We start from the raw sequence: 17,744 nt of genomic DNA on the forward strand, positions 1-17,744 counted from the left end.
AAGTGTGTACACAAATGTACTTAGCAGTGTTATTCATAAAGCAGAGCTAAGCAGCCTAAAAGTGGAAACAACACGGATGTTCATTGACTGGTGAAGTGTATATTCAGCCACAGAAAGTAGTGGAGTGCTGATACAGGCCACAGCCTGGGTGAGACCCAAAAACATGTTAAGCAAGAGGAACCAACACAAAAGTCATGTATTACATCATTCCATTTGTATATAAAATGTCCAGAAGAGGCAGATCCATAGAGACGGATAGATTAGTGGTTGTCAAGGATTGGTGGTGGGGGAGAGGGGAATGAGTAGTGGCTACTAATGAGAGTGGGGTTTCTGTTTGGGGTGACGAAAATGATTTGGAATTAGACGGTAGTGACAGTTGCCCAACTCCGTGAATATGCTAAAAACTACTGATTGATATACTTTAACAGACTGAGCCACCCAGGCGCCCATGAATTATATACTTTAAAAGGATGTATTTTATGGTATGTGAATTACTTCAGTGTAGGTGTTACAAACATAAATATATAGTTTAAGTATGTTATGTGCAGTTCTGAACTTAATAACATGTCCTCTGACAGATACGTGGTAACGACGTGTGCAGTGTGAGATCTCCTCCTCCTGATGTGCGTTTATTATGACACAGTCCCCTTTGCCTACATTTTGCTTTCTCTTTTCTGGTTCTTTAGTGGGTTTCTTTTTATGGTTGCTAAATCTAGAGATTTTTTTCTTTTCTCAAAAGTGCTTAACTTGATATTAAATTCTTCTTTGGTTTTGTTGAGTGAAGAGCATAAGTGAACATGAAAGAAGGTGTAGTAAAAATTAATCAGTGGTGTATTGCTTACATTTTATCCCTATTTTTTTTTTAAATTGAGTGATTTAGTTGAATGAACCTCATTGAAAGATTTATTTTAAAAGTGTAGACTTACATGTGTGGTAGATTTTTGGAGTGGAGTGCGTCTTGGGGCTTAATACGAAAATTTACAACCATAGGAAGATGCCTCTGATGTGTTCATTCAGTGCATTGAAACACAGTCTTTTCTCTTTGGAACTAATAGGAAGTGGAGGAAAGACCATTTTAAATGGCAGATCTCTGTATTACAATTTTTTAACTGTTAAAAACTAATAAAATACACATAACAAAATTTACCATCTTAACTGTTTGTAAGTGTGCAACTCAATAGTGTTAAGTACATTCACATTGTTATGCATCCAGTCTTCAAAACTTTCCATCTTGCAAAACTGAAACTCTTTGCCCATTAAACAGTTCCCCGTTGCCCCCTTCCCTGTCTCTGGTGACCGTCATTTGACTTTTTTTTTCTATGAATTTGACTACTCTAGGTACCTCATAGAAGTGAACCCACATAGTATTTGTCTTTTTGTGACTGGCTTATTACACTTAGCTTACTGTTTTCAAGATTTACCCATGCTCAAGCATATGTCAGTATTTTCTTTTCAAGGCTGATTAATGTTTCATTATCCATTTTTGTTTTTCCATATTTTTTTTGTTTATCCATTCATCTGTTAATGAACACTTAGGCTGCTTCCACCTTTTAGCTATTGTGAGTAAGGCTGCTGTGAACAGGAGTGTGCAAATCTCTCTTCAAGACCCTTTCAGGTTTTTTGGGTATATACTCAGTTGCCGGATCATGTGGTCATTCAATTTTTAAGTTTTTGAAGAGCCATTTTACCATTTAGATAGCAGCCACATGACTTTACATTCTCACCAGCTATACACAGCACTCCCATTTATCCATAGCTGTAGCAAAACTTGTTATTTTCTGTTTTGGTGTTTTGTTTTGTTTTGTTTTACAATAGTCATTCTAATTGGTGTGAAGTGGTATGTCATTGTGGTTTTGATTTGTATTTCCCTAATGACTGATGATTGTGAGCATCTTTTCATGTGCTTATTGGGTTGTTATCTTTAGAAACATGTCTATTCAAGCCTTTTGCCCATTTTTGGATAGGGTGGTTTTTTGTTGTAATTGAGTTTTAGGAGTTCTGTATGTGTCTGGTTATTAATCTCACATCAGATATGTGATTTGCAAATATTTTCTCCCATCCTGTGGGTTGCCTTTTTACTCTGTGTTCTTTGATGCACAAAATCTTTTAATTTTGATGAAGTCCAGTTTGTCTGTTTTTTGTGCCTGTGGTGTCATCTCCAAGATATCATTGCCAAATCCCATGTCATGAAGCTTTTTCTATGTTTTTTTTCTAAGACTTTTATAGTTTTAGTACTTATGTTTGAATTTTTGATCCATATCATTTACTTTTGTACCTGATGTTAAGTAAGGGCCCAACTTCATTATTTAACATGTGGATATCCAGTTTTCCCAGCTCCATTTGTTGAAAAGACTATCCTTTCCCCATTGCATGGTCTTGCAAAGCTTGTTGAAAATTATTTGACCATGTATATGAGAGTTTCTTTCTGGGTTATTTCACTGGTCTAGATTTCTGTTTTTATAACAGTGGCACACTGTTTTGATTGCTGTAGCTTTGCAGTTGTTTTTTTTTTTAAGTTTATTAGAGAGAGAGAGAGAGAGATAGCATGAGTGAGGAAGGGACAGAGAGAGAATCCCAAGCAGGCTCTGTGCTGTCAATGTAGAGCCTAATGCAGGGCTTGATCCTATGAACCATGAGATCATGACCTGAGCTGAAATCAAGAGTCAAATGCTTAACTAACTGAACCACCCAGGTACCCCTATAGTAAGTTTTGAAATCAGGAAGTATGAGTCCTCCAACTTTGTTCTTCTTATCAAGGTTGTTTTGGCTATTCAGGGTCCCTTGACATTCCAAATGAATTTTATGATGGATTTTTTTCTGCTTCTACAAAAAATGTCATTGGGATTTTGATAGAGATGGCCTTAAATATTAATTGATTACTTTCTGTTGTTATTGACAACATCTTAATGATATTAGTCTTCTAGTCCATGAACCTGGGATATCTTTCCAACAATTTATGACTTCTTTAATTTCTTTGAGAAGTGTTTTGTAGTTTTCATCATACTAGTCTTTGATCATCTTTCTTAAATCCTAAATTTTTTAATGTTATCATAAATGGAATTTTTAAATTTCTTTTTTGAATTTTCATTTTCAGTATATAGAAACACAACTGACTTTGTGCATTGATTTTATATTCTGATACTTTGCTGAATTTGTTTATTCTAACAGGGTTTGTTTTTGTGGAGTCCCTAGGCTTTTCTACATTTAAGATTATATCATCAGCAAACATAATTTTACTTCTTTCCTTCCAATTTGGTGTCTTTTATTTCTTTTTCTTGCCTAATTGCTCTGGCTAGATCTTCCAGTACTATGTTGAATAGAATTAGCAAAAGCAGTCATCTTTGTCTTTTTTGTGGTCTTAGAAGAGAAGCTTTCAATCTTTTGCCATCAACTATGATGATAGCTGTGGGTTTTTCATATATGGTTTTATTATGTTTACATAGTTTCCTTTTATTCCGTGTTTTTTGAGTTTTTATCATGAAAGTATATTGACTTTTGTCAAATGCTTTTTCAACATCAGTTGAAGTTATGTATTTATTCCCCTTGATTTTATTACTGTGGCATATTACATTGATTGGTTTCCATATGTGGAACCATTCTTGAATTCTAGGAAAAAAATCCCAATAGGTCATGGCATATAATCCTTTCAGTATGCTCCTGAATTCACTTTGCATCACTGTTTATATAGGATATGTCGTTTTATTGTAGTGTCTTTGTCTGGCTTAGGTATCAGGATAATGCTGGCCTTACAATTAGGGAGTGTTCCCTCCTGTTCAGTTTTTTGGAAGAGTTTCAGATGGTTTGGTGTTTTTTAAATGTGGGGCAGAATTCATCAGTGAAATCATCAGGACCCAGGCTTTTCTTTTTTGGGGAGGTTTAAAACATTTTTTCCCCAGTTTTATTGAGATATAATTAGATATGTCGCTGTATAAGATTAAGGTGTACAGTATAGTGGTTTGACTTCCATGTATTGTGTAATGGTCACAACAACGAGTTAACATCCATCGTCTCAGAGATAAAACAAGCAAAAAAATAAAAATTTTTCCTGTGATGAGAACTCTTAAACTTTCATATGTGTTATATGTTAGTATTACTATACACATCATGTTGTACAGTACATTGTAGTAGGAGTTTATACTTTCTGACCACCTTTCTCCAATTCCTTCCTCTTCCACTCTGCCTCTGGTAGCCACAAATCTGATCTCTCTCAGTTCGGATTTTTTTTTTTTTTTTTTTTTTTATTCTGCATGTAAGTGAGATTGCATGATTATTTGTCTTTGATTTATTTCACTTCGGTTAACATAACAGCCTCAGAGTCCATTCATGTTGTCACAAATGGCAGGTTTTCCTCCTTTTTTTTAATGGCTGAATAATATTCCGTTGTATATACTCTGTATATATATATATATACATATACATATACATATATATATATATATATATGCATCACTCACCCATCAGTGGATGCCTAGGCTGTTTCCATGTTTTCACTATTGTAAATAATGCCACTATCAACAGGGGGGGTGTGGATATCTTTTTGAGTTAGTGTTGTTTCCTTTGGGTAAATACCCAGAACTGGTGGGATTACTGGATTGTGTGGTATTTCTGTTTTTAATTTTTTAAGGATCCTTTGTTATGTTTTCCGTAGTGGCTATACCTGTTTACAGTCCCTCCGACGTTGCAACCGAGGGTTCCTCTTTCTCAGTGTCCTCACCAGAATTTGTTGTATCTTTTTGATGATAGCCATTCTAACAGGTGGAAGGTGGTAGTTCCTTGTGGTTTTGATTTGTGTAATAATTAGTGATGTTGAGCATCTTTTCGTATACCTGTTAGCCATTCATATATCTCTGGGAAAATGTCTAGTGACATCTTTTGTACATTTAAAAAATTACATTATTTGGGGTTTTTTGGGTATTGAGTTGTATGTGTTCCTTATAATTTTAGATATTAATCTTTTATCAGATACAAGGTTTGGAAATTTTTTTTTCCCTTTAGGCTGTCTTTTCACTTTGTTATTTCTTCTGCTGTGCAGAAGCTCTTTATTTTGATATATTCCCACTGCTTTTTGTTGCTTGTACTTTAGGTTTGATAGCCAAAAAACCATTGTCAAGACCCATGTCATGGAACTTTTTACCTGTGTTTTCTTCCAGGAGTTTCATGGTTTCATGTCTTACATTTCATGTCTTTAATCCATTTTGAGTTAATTTTTGTGAGAGTATAAGTTAGGGGTATAGTCTCATTATTTTACATGTGAATATCCCATTTTCCTAAGGACTGTTTATTGAAGAGACTGTCTTTTCCATTGAGTATTCTTAGCTCACTTGTCAAATATTAGTTGACCATGTATGCTTGGGGTTATTTCTGGACTTTCTATTCTGTTCCATTGATCTATTTGTTTTTAGGCCAGTTCCGGACTGTTTTGATTACTGTTTTGATTACTGTATCTTGAAATCGGGAAATGTGATGCCTCTTTATTCTTGTTTCTTAGGTTGCTTTGGTTATTTGGTGTCTTTGTGGTTCCATATAAATTTTAGGATTGCTTTTTCTACTTAAAAAAAAATGTCATTGGAATCTTGATAGGGATTGCATTAATCTATGGATAGCTTTTGGTAGTATTGACATTTTAACAGTATTTTCCCAGTCTATGAACATGGGATACCTTTCCATTTATTTTCATCTTTGATTTCTTACATCATTACCTTATACCTTTCAGAGTAGAGATCTTTCCCCTTCATGGTTAAGTTTATTCCCAACTATTTTATTGTTTCTGTTGCTATTGTAAATGAGATCATTTTATTTTTCAGATGATTTGTTGTTAGTGTATAGAAACGCTACTGATTTTTGTACGTTAATTTTGCATCCTGCAGTTTTATTGAGTTTGTTGGTTAGATCTAACAGGTTTTTTTTGATGGAGTCTTTAGGATTTTCTATATATAAAATTATGTCATTTACAAATAGAGACAACTCTACTTATTCCTTTCCAATTCTGATGCCTTGTGTTTCATTCCTGATTGTTCTGGCAAGGACTTCTAGCACTGTGTTGAATAGGAATGGTGAGAGTGGGAGCTCTTGTTCCTGATCTTAGAGGAAAACTTAGAGCCTATCATCACTGAGTATGATGTTAGCTGTGAGCTTATATATGGCTTTTATTATGTTGAGTTACATTCCTTTTATACATAATTTGTTAATAGTTTTTATCATGAACAGATGCTGAATTTTATCAAATGCTTTTTCTGCATCTATCGAGATGATCTTATGATATTTTTTCAGTTCTATTAATGTGCTATATCACATTGATTAGTAGAGGTTGAACCATCTTTTTATCCCAGGTGTAAATCCTACTTGATCATGGTGAATGATTATTTTAATGTACTGCTGAATTCGACTTGCTGGTATTTTACTGAGTTTTTACATCCATCTATTCATCAGGGATATTGGTCTGTAGTTTTCTTTTCTGATAGTGTCCTTTTCTGGCTTTGGTTTCAGGGTACTGCTAGCCTCCTGAAATGAGTTTGGGAGCATTCCTTTTCAGTTTTTTTTTTGGAAGAGTTTGAAAAGGATTGGCATTGATTCTTCTTTTCCAGAAGAAACATTTCATGTTTAGTAAAATTCACCAGTGTAGCCATCTCATGCTGGGCTTTTCCTTCATTGGGAGATTTTTGATTACTGATTCAATCTTCTTACTAGTAATTGCTATTCAAACTTCTCTGTTTCTTCCTGATTCCATTATGGTAGTTTGTATGTTTTTTCTTTTTTTAAAGTTTTTTTTTTTTTTTAATGTTTATTTTTGAGAGAGACAGAGACGGAGCGTGAGTGGGGGAGGGGAAGAGAGAGAGGGAGACACAGAATCTGAAACAGGCTCCAGGCTCTGAGCTGTCAGCACAGAGCCTGATGCGGGGCTTGAACTCATGGACTGTGAGATCATGACTTGAGCTGAAGTCGGACGCCCAACCGACTGAGCCACCCGAGTGCCCCAGTTTGTATGTTTCTAAGACTTTTTCCATTTCTTCTCGGTTGTCCGGTTTGTTGGTGTATAGTTGTTCATAGTACCCTCTTATGATCCTTTGTATTTCTGTGGTGTCAAATGTAATGTCTCCTCTTTCATTTATAGTTTTGTGGGTTTGGGTCCTCTGTCATTTTTCCATGGTTAGTCAGTCTAGGCTAAAGTTTTGTCAATTTTGTCTTTCCAAAGAATCAACTCTTAGGTTGGTTAATCTTTTTTATTGTTTTCTGTTCTCTATTTCATTTATTTTTTCTCTAATCTTTATAATTTCCTTCCTTCTGCTAACTTTGGGTCCTTTCATTTTTCTGGTTTCTTAAAGTGTAGAAACTTAGGTTGTTTATTTGAGATCTTTCTTTTTAATGTAGGCATTTGTTATGAACTTTCCTCTTAGAACTGTATCCCATAAGTTTTAGTATGTTGTACTTCCATTTTCATTTGTTTCAAGATACATTTTTATTTCCTGTTTAATGTCTTCTTTGATTTATTGATTGTTCAGGAGTGAGATTTTCAGTGACTGATGCAGTCTTCCTTACTAGTTATGGGTCTTTTCAGATTTTCTGTTTCTTTGGGATTCAGTCTTGGTAGGTTTTATGTTTCTAGGAATTTGTCCATTACATCTGGGTTATCCAATTTGTTGGCATACAGTTACTCATAGTACTCTCCTATAATCCTTTTTTTATTTCTGTAAAATTGATAATTTCCCACTTTTCTTTCTAATTTTGAGTCTTCTTTTTTTTCCCCTAGTCCACTTAAAAATTTAATTTTGTGAATCTTTCTAAAGAACCAATTTTTTATTTCACTGATTTTTCTCAATATTTTTATTCACTATTTTATTTATCTGCCCTAATGTTTACTTTTTCTTCCTTCTGGTAGCTTGGGTTCAGTTTATTCTTTTTCTACTTCCTTAAGTTGTGAAGTCAGGCTGTTGATTTGAGATCTTCCTTCCTTTTTAATGTAAGCACTTATAGCTATAAATTTCACTCTTAGCCCTGTTTTTCTTGAGTCCTTAAGTTTTGGTATGTTGTAGTTTTATTTTCATTCACCTCTTAATACAGTCTGATTTATGATTTTTTTTTCTTTGACCCATTGGTTATTTAAAAGTTTTAATTTCCACAAATTTGTGAATTTTTCAGTTTTCCTTTCGTTCCTTTTTGATTTCAAACTTCATCCCATTGTGGTCAGAAAAGATACATTGTGTGACATCTATGTCTCTCTTTGTTTTAAAAAAGTGTGTATAAAAAATAAATAAAAAATAAAAAAGTGTATATATATACATATACTTTTATGTATATGTATATATGTATACATATGTGTATATGTATGTGTGTATACATATATATGTATGTACATACGGGCTGTTTTTAGAGCAATTTTAGGTTCACAGCAAAATTGAGCAATAGGTTCAGAGATTTCTCATTTACTCCCCTTTAAAAAATCTATTGAGAGTTAATCTGTGGCTTAGCAAATGATCCATCCTGGAAAATTTCCCATGTACACTTGAGAAGAATGTGTATTCTGCTGCTGTTGGGTAGAATGTTCTGTATATATTTACATATCTAGTTGGTTTATTGTGGTGCTCAAGTCCTCTCTTAAGTATCTTTTGTCTGGTCATTTTAACCATTATTGAGAGTGAGGTATTGAAGTCTCAGTTATTGGAGAATGGTTTATTTCCCCCTTCAATGGTGTCAATTATTGCTTTGCATATTTGAAGATTATTGTTAATGATCTTACCAGTTGTACTCTTACTGAGTACATTTATTAAAGAGTATCATTATTAAAACCAGGAAATCGACACTACCCTATAACCGACAGACCTCATTCAGATTTCATCAGCTATCCCACAAATGTCCTTATTTGGGGACCAGGATCCAATCCAAGATCATAAATTGTACTTAGTCACTCTTATCTCCTTCATCTCCATTAATCTGGCACAGTTCCCGAGTCTTTGTTTTTCATAACCTCGACACTTGAAGAGTACTTTTTTGTTGTTTTGCAGAATGCCCCTCAGTTTGGGTTTATGTGCTATTTTCTCATGGTTAAATTCAAGTCAGTGGTGTTTTGGCAAGAATACCAGGAGGGCAGTGTTGTGTCCTTTTCAGGGCATCATATTAGTAGGCACATGATGTTTATGTGTTTCATTAGGCTTGATCACTTGGTTAGGGAAGTGTCTTCATGGTTTCTACACTGTTACACTGTTTCCCCCCTTTTAATTTATGTGTGTCCTTTGGGGAGATACCTTGAGACTATGTAAATATTTTGTTTCTCTTCCTAATTTTACCCACGAATTTTAGCATCCATTAGAATTCTTTCCTGAAACAGTTATTGTTGTGCTGAGGAAGTGGTGATTTTTTTATTTTTATCATTTTTTTCTACAGTTATTAATAGGAATTCTACAGAAGTACTTTTCCCTTCTTCCCCATTCATTTATTCAGTTATTTATTTGAAACACTGTGGGGGTAAAAAAAAAAAATTAAAAATAAAAATAAAAAAATAAAACACTGTGGGGGTGCCTGGGTGGCTCAGTCCGTTGAGCGTCCGACTTCGGCTCAGGTCATGATCTCTCAGTCCATGAGTTTGAGCCCCACGTCGGGCTCTGTGCTGACAGCTCAGAGCCTGGAGCCTGTTTCAGATTCTGTGTCTCCCTCTCTCTCTGCCCCTCCCCCGTTCATGCTCTGTCTCTCCCTGTCTCAAAAATAAATAAACGTTAAAAAAAAAATTAAAAAAAATACTGTGAACTCTTGGAAGTTTGTTTTATTCCTCGAGTTATAACTCATTACTACCATTATTAGTTTGCTGCTCAGATTGTCCCAGGTTTGGCCATTGGAAGCCGCTTCAGGTTTCTTCTGTGTCCTTGTGAAATCCTATTATTTTTTGAGTTGCTTTTTTCTTTTTCTTTTTTCTTTTTTTTTTTCTTGGCACCATAGGAGTTCCAGGTTCAACTTTATTTATTTATTTTAATGTTTATTTATTTTTGAGACAGAGACAGAGCATGAACAGGGGAGGGGCAGAGAAAGAGGGAGACTGAAGACAGAATCTGAAGCAGGCTCTAGGCTCCGAGCTGTTAGCACAGAGCCTGATGCGGGGCTTGAACTCATGGACGGTGAGATCATGACCTGAGCCAAAGTCAGATGCTTAACCGACTGAGCCACCCAGGCACCCCCAGGTTCAACTTTAGATAGTATTTTTTTTAAATGTGTGGTTTGCATTGAGAATTATTTTTGGCTTTTTTTTTAGGTATGAAGATACATGGGCTGCACTTCACAGAAGAGCCAAGGAATGCGCAAGTGCTGGAGAGGTAAAGAATGGGCTAACCTTGGGGGGAAAATCTCTTTTTGCAGCGTTAAATTTTAAGAAATTAAATTTGGAATTGCATTAAAGTATCTTGCAGGATATCTGAAATTGAATTTAGTAGTTATGAAACTCCCTAAATTAAATTTTTGCAATTTTTCTCAACTAAATCTAAGCTGAGTTAGGCTTAGAGAGTTGATGACTTTTATCCTCCAGTCTCAAGGAGATATTTGGTTCATCTAAGTATAATGTTTTGAAGTTGAGTCTGATGCCTAAAACCATTAATTTGCTTACCAAATAAATGTAAAAGTTTCAGGGGTCATCCTCAATTCACTTAGGGGAACAAACTATTTTGAGGCACTATGTGTAGAGTATATAATGTATAAAAGTGATTGTACTTTTTATAAAGTGTACTTTTATTGTGTATAAAAGTGATTGTGATGAAAAGTATTTGGTACACGTACTTATAGCTTTATTAGCCAAGATTAAATATTCTGTCCTATGGTTGTCAGACTTCTTTATAAAAACACTCCTGTGATTCTGACTTTTAATTAATGTAGACTGACTTTCTTAACCACTTACCTAGATGTGGGAAGCTGTTAATAGTTACATAGAGAAGAGTAATATATGTGATGAAAGTTAGACATTAGTGTTTCTCTTAGAAATTACTGACAAGGGGGAATATAGGTTTCTGATAGTAAGGCAGACTAGGTACTTTGAAAAGCCCTGTATCGGGGCGCCTGGGTGGCGCAGTCGGTTAAGCGTCTGACTCCAGCCAGGTCACGATCTCGCGGTCCGTGGGTTCGAGCCCCGCGTCGGGCTCTGGGCTGATGGCTCAGAGCCTGGAGCCTGTTTCCGATTCTGTGTCTCCCTCTCTCTCTGCCCCTCCCCCGTTCATGCTCTGTCTCTCTCTGTCCCAAAAATAAATAAACGTTGAAAAAAAAAAGAAAAGCCCTGTAGCTGTAAAACACTTAAATGCTGGATAGATATTTTAAAAATTATTTAATGCATTAGGCTCACAAAAAAGGGAGATCCTAAAGGGGGGAAAAAAAGAAAACAGAAGAAAAAAGGGAACCGAAATCAGAGTGGTTAAAAAACAAACAAACATGGAAGCTGGGGTCAAATACTAAAATAAAAGCTTCAAGATTTATGGAGAAAGGAGACTCTGTGGGGAACTGGGTCTGAGACGCATACAGCTCCTGAATCTTTGAAGCAGCTGTATCCCTCAGTGAAAGGTTAAGGTAGGGGAAAAAAAGCTACCTGTCTACAAAAGGAGGCAACAGGGAAATCTGTCTTTGTAACAGCTTGGAAAAAATACAGTCCTGTTTCTCGATTTGTTACCATCATCTTGGCCTCGTATCAGTGCGGAGCCCCACTCCATACTTCCTGCATGATTGAGGAAACACTGAATTAAGAATAAAGGGAACACAGGTGACTGTGTTCTTTGACACCCAACAGAAACAAACACAAAGTCCGTGTGGATGAAACTGTGTAAACCTAGGCCCCTCAATATTTCTACAGACCAACTTTCTTTTTTTTCCTACAGATTTATTTTCTGCCACCTCTCCAAAAAAAAAAAAAAAAAAAAAATTTAGCAAACACACAGATATATTATGAAAAGTTTGAGAGGCACCAGAACCAAAGAATAAGACTTAGGCCTACAAAGGACATTAGATATTACACTGTTGGATATAGACTGTTAAATAGGTATATGCAGAGTCTTTTAAAGAGGTAAAAGGTGGATTAAAAAATGAGTAAGGAATAAGGCTTTGTCAAACAGGACTTTAAAAAGTCAGTGACATTAAAAATCCAAAGTGTGTGCTTAAACAGCAATTGTATACAGCTGAAGAAAGAATATAGCAATGAAGAAAGAAAGTCACCTACTTAGAAGGGATCTCGAAGGTAAGGAAGGGATCTTGGAGATAAGAAAGGGATCTCAGAGATGAGGAATCTCGGAGATAAATATGAAAGAGGAGTTAGTAGAGAATAGTTACAGAAGATCTTTAGGTTGAACCCAGTGAGATTACCAGTATTGGACTAATTTTGCTCTGTAAAGTTAGTGTTTCCTATGGATCAGCTTATCTAATAAACATTCTAGAAATAATGAGGGAAAGGCAATATAGGAAAAACTAAACATATAAAAAACCAATAGAACTACAAGGGAAAAAACAGATAAATCCGTGATCAAAATGAGAGAATTTTAATTCATTCCTCTTAGTTGATAGAAAAAAAAAAACAAAAAACCAAGATAAAAGAAGTATGGATTTAGGAGATTTAAATAATGTGATTAACAAATTTGACTTGACGGACAAATGTAGAACACTGTCCTAGCAAATGTAAAGTACAGGTTCTTTACAGCATGTTTAGAACACATGAAAATTGACCATTTACTGAGCTATAAAGCAATTCTCACAAGTTTCGTATAAATGAAGTCATACAGACTATTCTCTGATCCTACTGCAAATGAAGCTGAAAATCAATACAGGAAAACAATTTTGAAAATTCCATAGGTTTGAAATAAAAAATATTATGACTAATTTATGGTTCAAAGAAGGAAAATTATTGAAAACTTTATTTTGAAAAACATTTTTAAAAACTATTTATTTTTGAGAGAGTGGGAGAGATATAGAGCATGAGCAGGGGAGGGCAGAGAGAGAGGGAGACACAGAATCTGAAGCAGGCTCCAGGCTCTGAGCTGTCAGCACAGAGCCTGACGCGGGGCTTGAACTCACAAGCCATGAGATCATGACCTGAGCCGACGCCGGACACTTAACTGACTGAGCCACCCAGGAACCCTGGTATTGAAAACTTTAAAATTTACATGTAAGCTGTTGAATTTGCTCAAGTCTACTTAGATGGAAGTTTTATAGAGAAAAAAGAAAGACTGACAGTGACCTAAACTGACTTAAGAATTTAGAAAGCAAACAGAATAAGCCTTGAAGAAAGAATGGAAAAGATGATAGAGATAAAAGAAGTAAATTAAATAGAATATAAAAATACAGAAGAAACTAAAAGTGAAAAGTTCCTTTTTTTTTTTTTTAAAGTTTTACTTATTTTTAAGTAATTCCTACACCCAGCGTGGGGCTTGAACGTACAACCCTGAGATCAAGAGTTGTGTGCTCTACCGACTGAGCCAGCCAGGTGCCTCCAAAGTGAAATGTTCTTAGAAAAGACTAATATAGTAGATAAATCTCTAATGGTATTCATCAAGAGACAAATAATGTTAAGAATTGAAGAGAATGTTACCAGTTATCACAGAGAGCAAAAAGATTGAGTTTATGAACAACTCTGACAAATTTGAAAACTTAGATGAAATAGCAAAAATCCTAGAAATTTTTACCAAAATCAATTCTAGAAGCAATTCAAATAGGGAATAGGAAATTGCATTAGTGATTAAAAATTGTTTCTGCTCAGAAAGTGCTGCAGAGTTAGATAGAAGAGTTCTATCAAACTTGGGGAATCTACCGTTTCAGTGTTAGACCAACTCTTGTAGCAAATGAAAAAGAGGAAACTGTGCCCAACCCACTGAATGAGACTAACATAACTTCAATACTGAAACCAAACAAGGGAAGTATGAGAAAGTGACACTGAGGTCCAGTCTCACTCATGAATATAGATATAAAAATTATGAACAAAGTCCTCATCTCTCGCTTAACTTCAGTTTCTGAAAGTCAGATGTTCCGTGCAAAAGCTCTGACAAGGAGTCTATTTCCCGTATTCTAAATGGGAAAAGTTACGACGTGTCACCCACAGCCCTCAACCAGCTTGCTTAACTATATTTAAAACCAGCGAAATGTCTATACCTGGAGCAATCTGTTAGGATGTAGAGTGCTTAAAGCATAGTTTTCCGATTGATTACCAGACTTTTAACATGACTGTTAATAAAGCGTTGCTTACGTGCAGTCGTGCGCCCTCTCAGCGCCAGCAATATGCACCTCCTTTGTGAATGTGCTCCTCATGCTGTATCGTGGTTGTGATATTCTAACAGCTGTGTTTGAAATACAATTTGGCCATCTTCTCGCACACTGTTTTAAAGTGGGGGTCAAGCTGGTATATAAAGTTTTCCTACGTAAATATTAGCCGGAACTTGGTATTGTCATGTGGATGTCCTGTGAGTGCTGGATGATCAACAAAAGGCATTCTTTGGCGGACATCCTACACCATATGCTTGTGTTGGCAGACAGACCCAGCAATGCGTAAAAACCAAAATCCTGTCCGCCAGGCCTATTCCAGGATTAAAAGGTAGACATTAGAGATTTGATAAATGCAACTGACCGCGTGAATATATTAAAGAAGAAAAATACGTGGCCATCAGATGCAGAAAATATAACGGACCAGTTGTATAATATCATACAATTAAACACAGGGATTCAGTACAATTCAGCATCTAATTAAAGTAAAATGATTTAGCAAGTTTTTGTAGAAAGTAACTTCTTTGTCCTGATAAATTTCCCCAAACCTGAAGTATTTATTTGACTTCCAGCATATCAATCCCATATTCAGCCATCTTGCTAAATCTGCTTTTCCAATAATTTGTATGTGGGCCCGGGAGTTGTTTTGTGTAGATGGTAAGTTTTGTTGCTTCCCTTCTAATGTGTACGACTTCCATTTCTTCATGTCTTTTATACTGGCTAGAACCTCCAGAGTAAAAGTAGTTGAAGACCTTCGTTCACATTTTGACTCCATCAGAGTTAAATGTGAAAGAGAAATTACATCTTTTGGAAAATAGTGGACAACCTTTAAGACCTCAGGGTAGAGAAAGATTTCTTTTTAATGTTCATTTATTTACTTTGAGAGAGAGCACCAGTGGGGGAGAGAGAGAGAGGGAGAGAGAGAGAATCCCAAGCAGGTTCCATGCTGTCAGTGCAGAGCCTAACGTGGGGCCTGGTCCCATGAGTCGACATCATGACCCAAGCTGAAATCAAGAGTTGGACGCTTAACTGACTGAACCACCCATGCGCCCCAAGAAAGATTTCTTAAAGAAGGCATAAAAAGTACCAACCAAAAATACTAATAATTTTTATCAAAAGTTCTCATTAAACAACACCATGAAAAAGTAAAGCAATTCATAATACAGAGGACAAGTGTTCATAAAATAGGAACAACAAACCAATAAAAAGAGGACGATAACCCAATAGAAAAGTGAGCAAAAGCTATGACCAGGCATTTTACAGAAGAAAATAAAAGAGTGGCCAGTAAACATGAAAATGTGTTTTGGAGTTGATTAGTAATCAGAGAAATACAAATTGAAACCACAAATCTGTACTCATTAGATTAACAAAAATTTAAGCCTCGAGTGTCTGTGTGGATGGTCATTATTTGCAGAGGACAGTGGGGTTTCTTGCCTTGCAAGAAACATGATGAGGAACGACTAGAACTAGAGGGTGTAGATCCATTGCCACGATTGCATTAGAAAGCATGAGTTGGCACTAAGTAAGAGTTGAAGTTGCATATACGTCTCCAAGAGCAGTTCTGTTCCTGGGGATATTTCCAGAGCATTGCAGCTCAAGCTTTCCCCTGAGAACATTGGTATGGCACATATTTCCTCTGATAATGTCAGCTTTGCATTTATTACCTAGGAAACAGAGGAGGCTCCTTGAAGTCAGAGGTGGCTAGGCCCGGGCAGGTGGCTACTCATCCCAGGTCGCGTTGAGCCTGTCTGGGAGGTGAGGGCACTATCTTGGATGCAGCTGTAACTCATTTGTGAGACATACACATGTGCACCAGGAGACTTGTACCAGGATGTTTGAGCAGCTTTTCCAGAACTTTCGGCAGTTACACAGTCCCATCTACAGAATAAATTCTAGTGTTATTCGTAAAATCCAATACCACACAGCAGGGACGATTAGTGTACTACTGCATCTGTGTGAATCAGCATGGGGAGGCCCACAGTGTTCAACAAAGACTGTATTCTGTAGAGGAGCTTTAACAAATAATTCTTTTGATTGTACAAAGTGTTTTATAATGAAATATATAGGAGAACGAATTTCCTGTAAGATACGTTGTTGAATTCATGCTATTTGAGGTTCTTAAATTTATTCACAGCGTTATTGTAAGACCCACATCTGATCAAAAGTACCTCTGTTGTTTTCCAGAAATACAGTACTCAGCTTTAAAGATGAAAGTTTACTGGGGCGCCTGGGTGGCTCAGTCAGTTAAGCATCCAACTTCAGCTCAGGTTATGATCTCACGGTTCATGGGTTCGAGCCCCATGTTGGGTTTTGTGCTGACAGCTCAGAGCCTGGAGCCTGTTTTGGATTCTCTGTCTCCCTCTTTCTACCCCTCCCTCCCTCCTTCCCTCCCTCCCTCTCTCTCACTCAAAAATAAAGAAACATTAAAAACATTTAAAAAAAATGAAAATTTATCTTAAATTCCTCTGATGTATTGTTGAGACATACGTAAATATTTAAAACGTCTATCTATAATATGCACGGTGTTAACCCAGGATGAGTTTATTTTGTCAGACTGTCGCTCATGTATCTTTGGTGGCCTTGAACCAAACAGTTTCAACCTGCTGGGGCAAATACACTTAGGAACCATTCAGTCTTTTCTGACACATTATTTTATACTCATCTTAAATTTTAAAGCTAGTTCTTACTATATAGTCTTAAAATTCAGATGGTATCTTAGAAAATGAACAGTTGTGGTTTGTCTAGGCTTTTCTACACCTTTTTTCTTTTTCAACAAGTTCTTAAATTTTTTTTCTTTCTAGCAATATATAAATGAATAGTTTATAATGATGTTAGGGGTTAGACTCTGAGGGCAGTTTTTAAAAGTCAGACACTCAGTACATTATTTTCTTATTCCTATCATTGTGAAATACTTGTTTGCCTTCAAATTGAACCCTTAAGATTCATGGTTTAACAATTTGAAGTGTAAGCTGGTTAAATTAGACGTGCTTCTCTGTCTTTGCAGTCCAGCGTGGCTCTCTTCTGTGGTTTCACCGAACTGTGTGTTGGAAATCCTAGTTTCTGCGCTAGCACGTTTGACCTTGGGCACCTAACCAAGTCTCTCTGTTGTTTGTTTCCTCATCTATAAAATGGCACGCATAACACCACCTATCCTGCTTACCAAACAACGTTGTTTGGCAATCACATGAAATTATGTACCCCCAAAGCGCTGAACTATTGAGTTTCATATACAGTTGGGTACTATTATTAGCTGTCTTGTCATTCATTGGCATTCTCCTTCCAGTGTCTTCATTCTGCCTTTAGTACCCAACAGAAGGAATTTTGGAATGAAGCTGTGGGTTTGTCTTCCTGCTTAAATTTGATTTCCTGGTGTTAGATCTGGTTTTATTCAGAACTGTTTATTTAGAGGTGGAAAAATTAGCCTTTTTGTGATCATTTCTTATCATGAAGTTAAGTTGATCGTTTTTTTAGAACCTTTTCATTGCCAGCATTTTCACTTCTTCCTTTCATACAGCCTATAGCACAAGCCCTAGAATATTAAG

General features: G+C 36.0%; 1 protein-coding gene across 3 annotated transcripts in view; it reads left to right on the forward strand.

Annotated features, from left to right (window-relative positions):
• The window catches only part of DTNBP1 (dystrobrevin binding protein 1), a 136,270-nt gene that overhangs the window by 12,191 nt on the left and 106,335 nt on the right, over positions 1-17,744 (forward strand). For all 3 annotated transcript variants that reach the window (XM_040460520.1, XM_040460519.1, XM_040460518.1), the window contains one exon: positions 10,238-10,298. In XM_040460520.1, coding sequence (XP_040316454.1) covers positions 10,238-10,298 — 61 coding nt within the window. The remainder of the gene's footprint in view (positions 1-10,237; positions 10,299-17,744) is intronic.

The sequence above is a fragment of the Herpailurus yagouaroundi genome, unplaced genomic scaffold (genome assembly GCF_014898765.1).
Source record: "Herpailurus yagouaroundi ecotype Mexico unplaced genomic scaffold, PumYag 250, whole genome shotgun sequence".
NCBI lineage: Eukaryota > Metazoa > Chordata > Mammalia > Carnivora > Felidae > Herpailurus > Herpailurus yagouaroundi.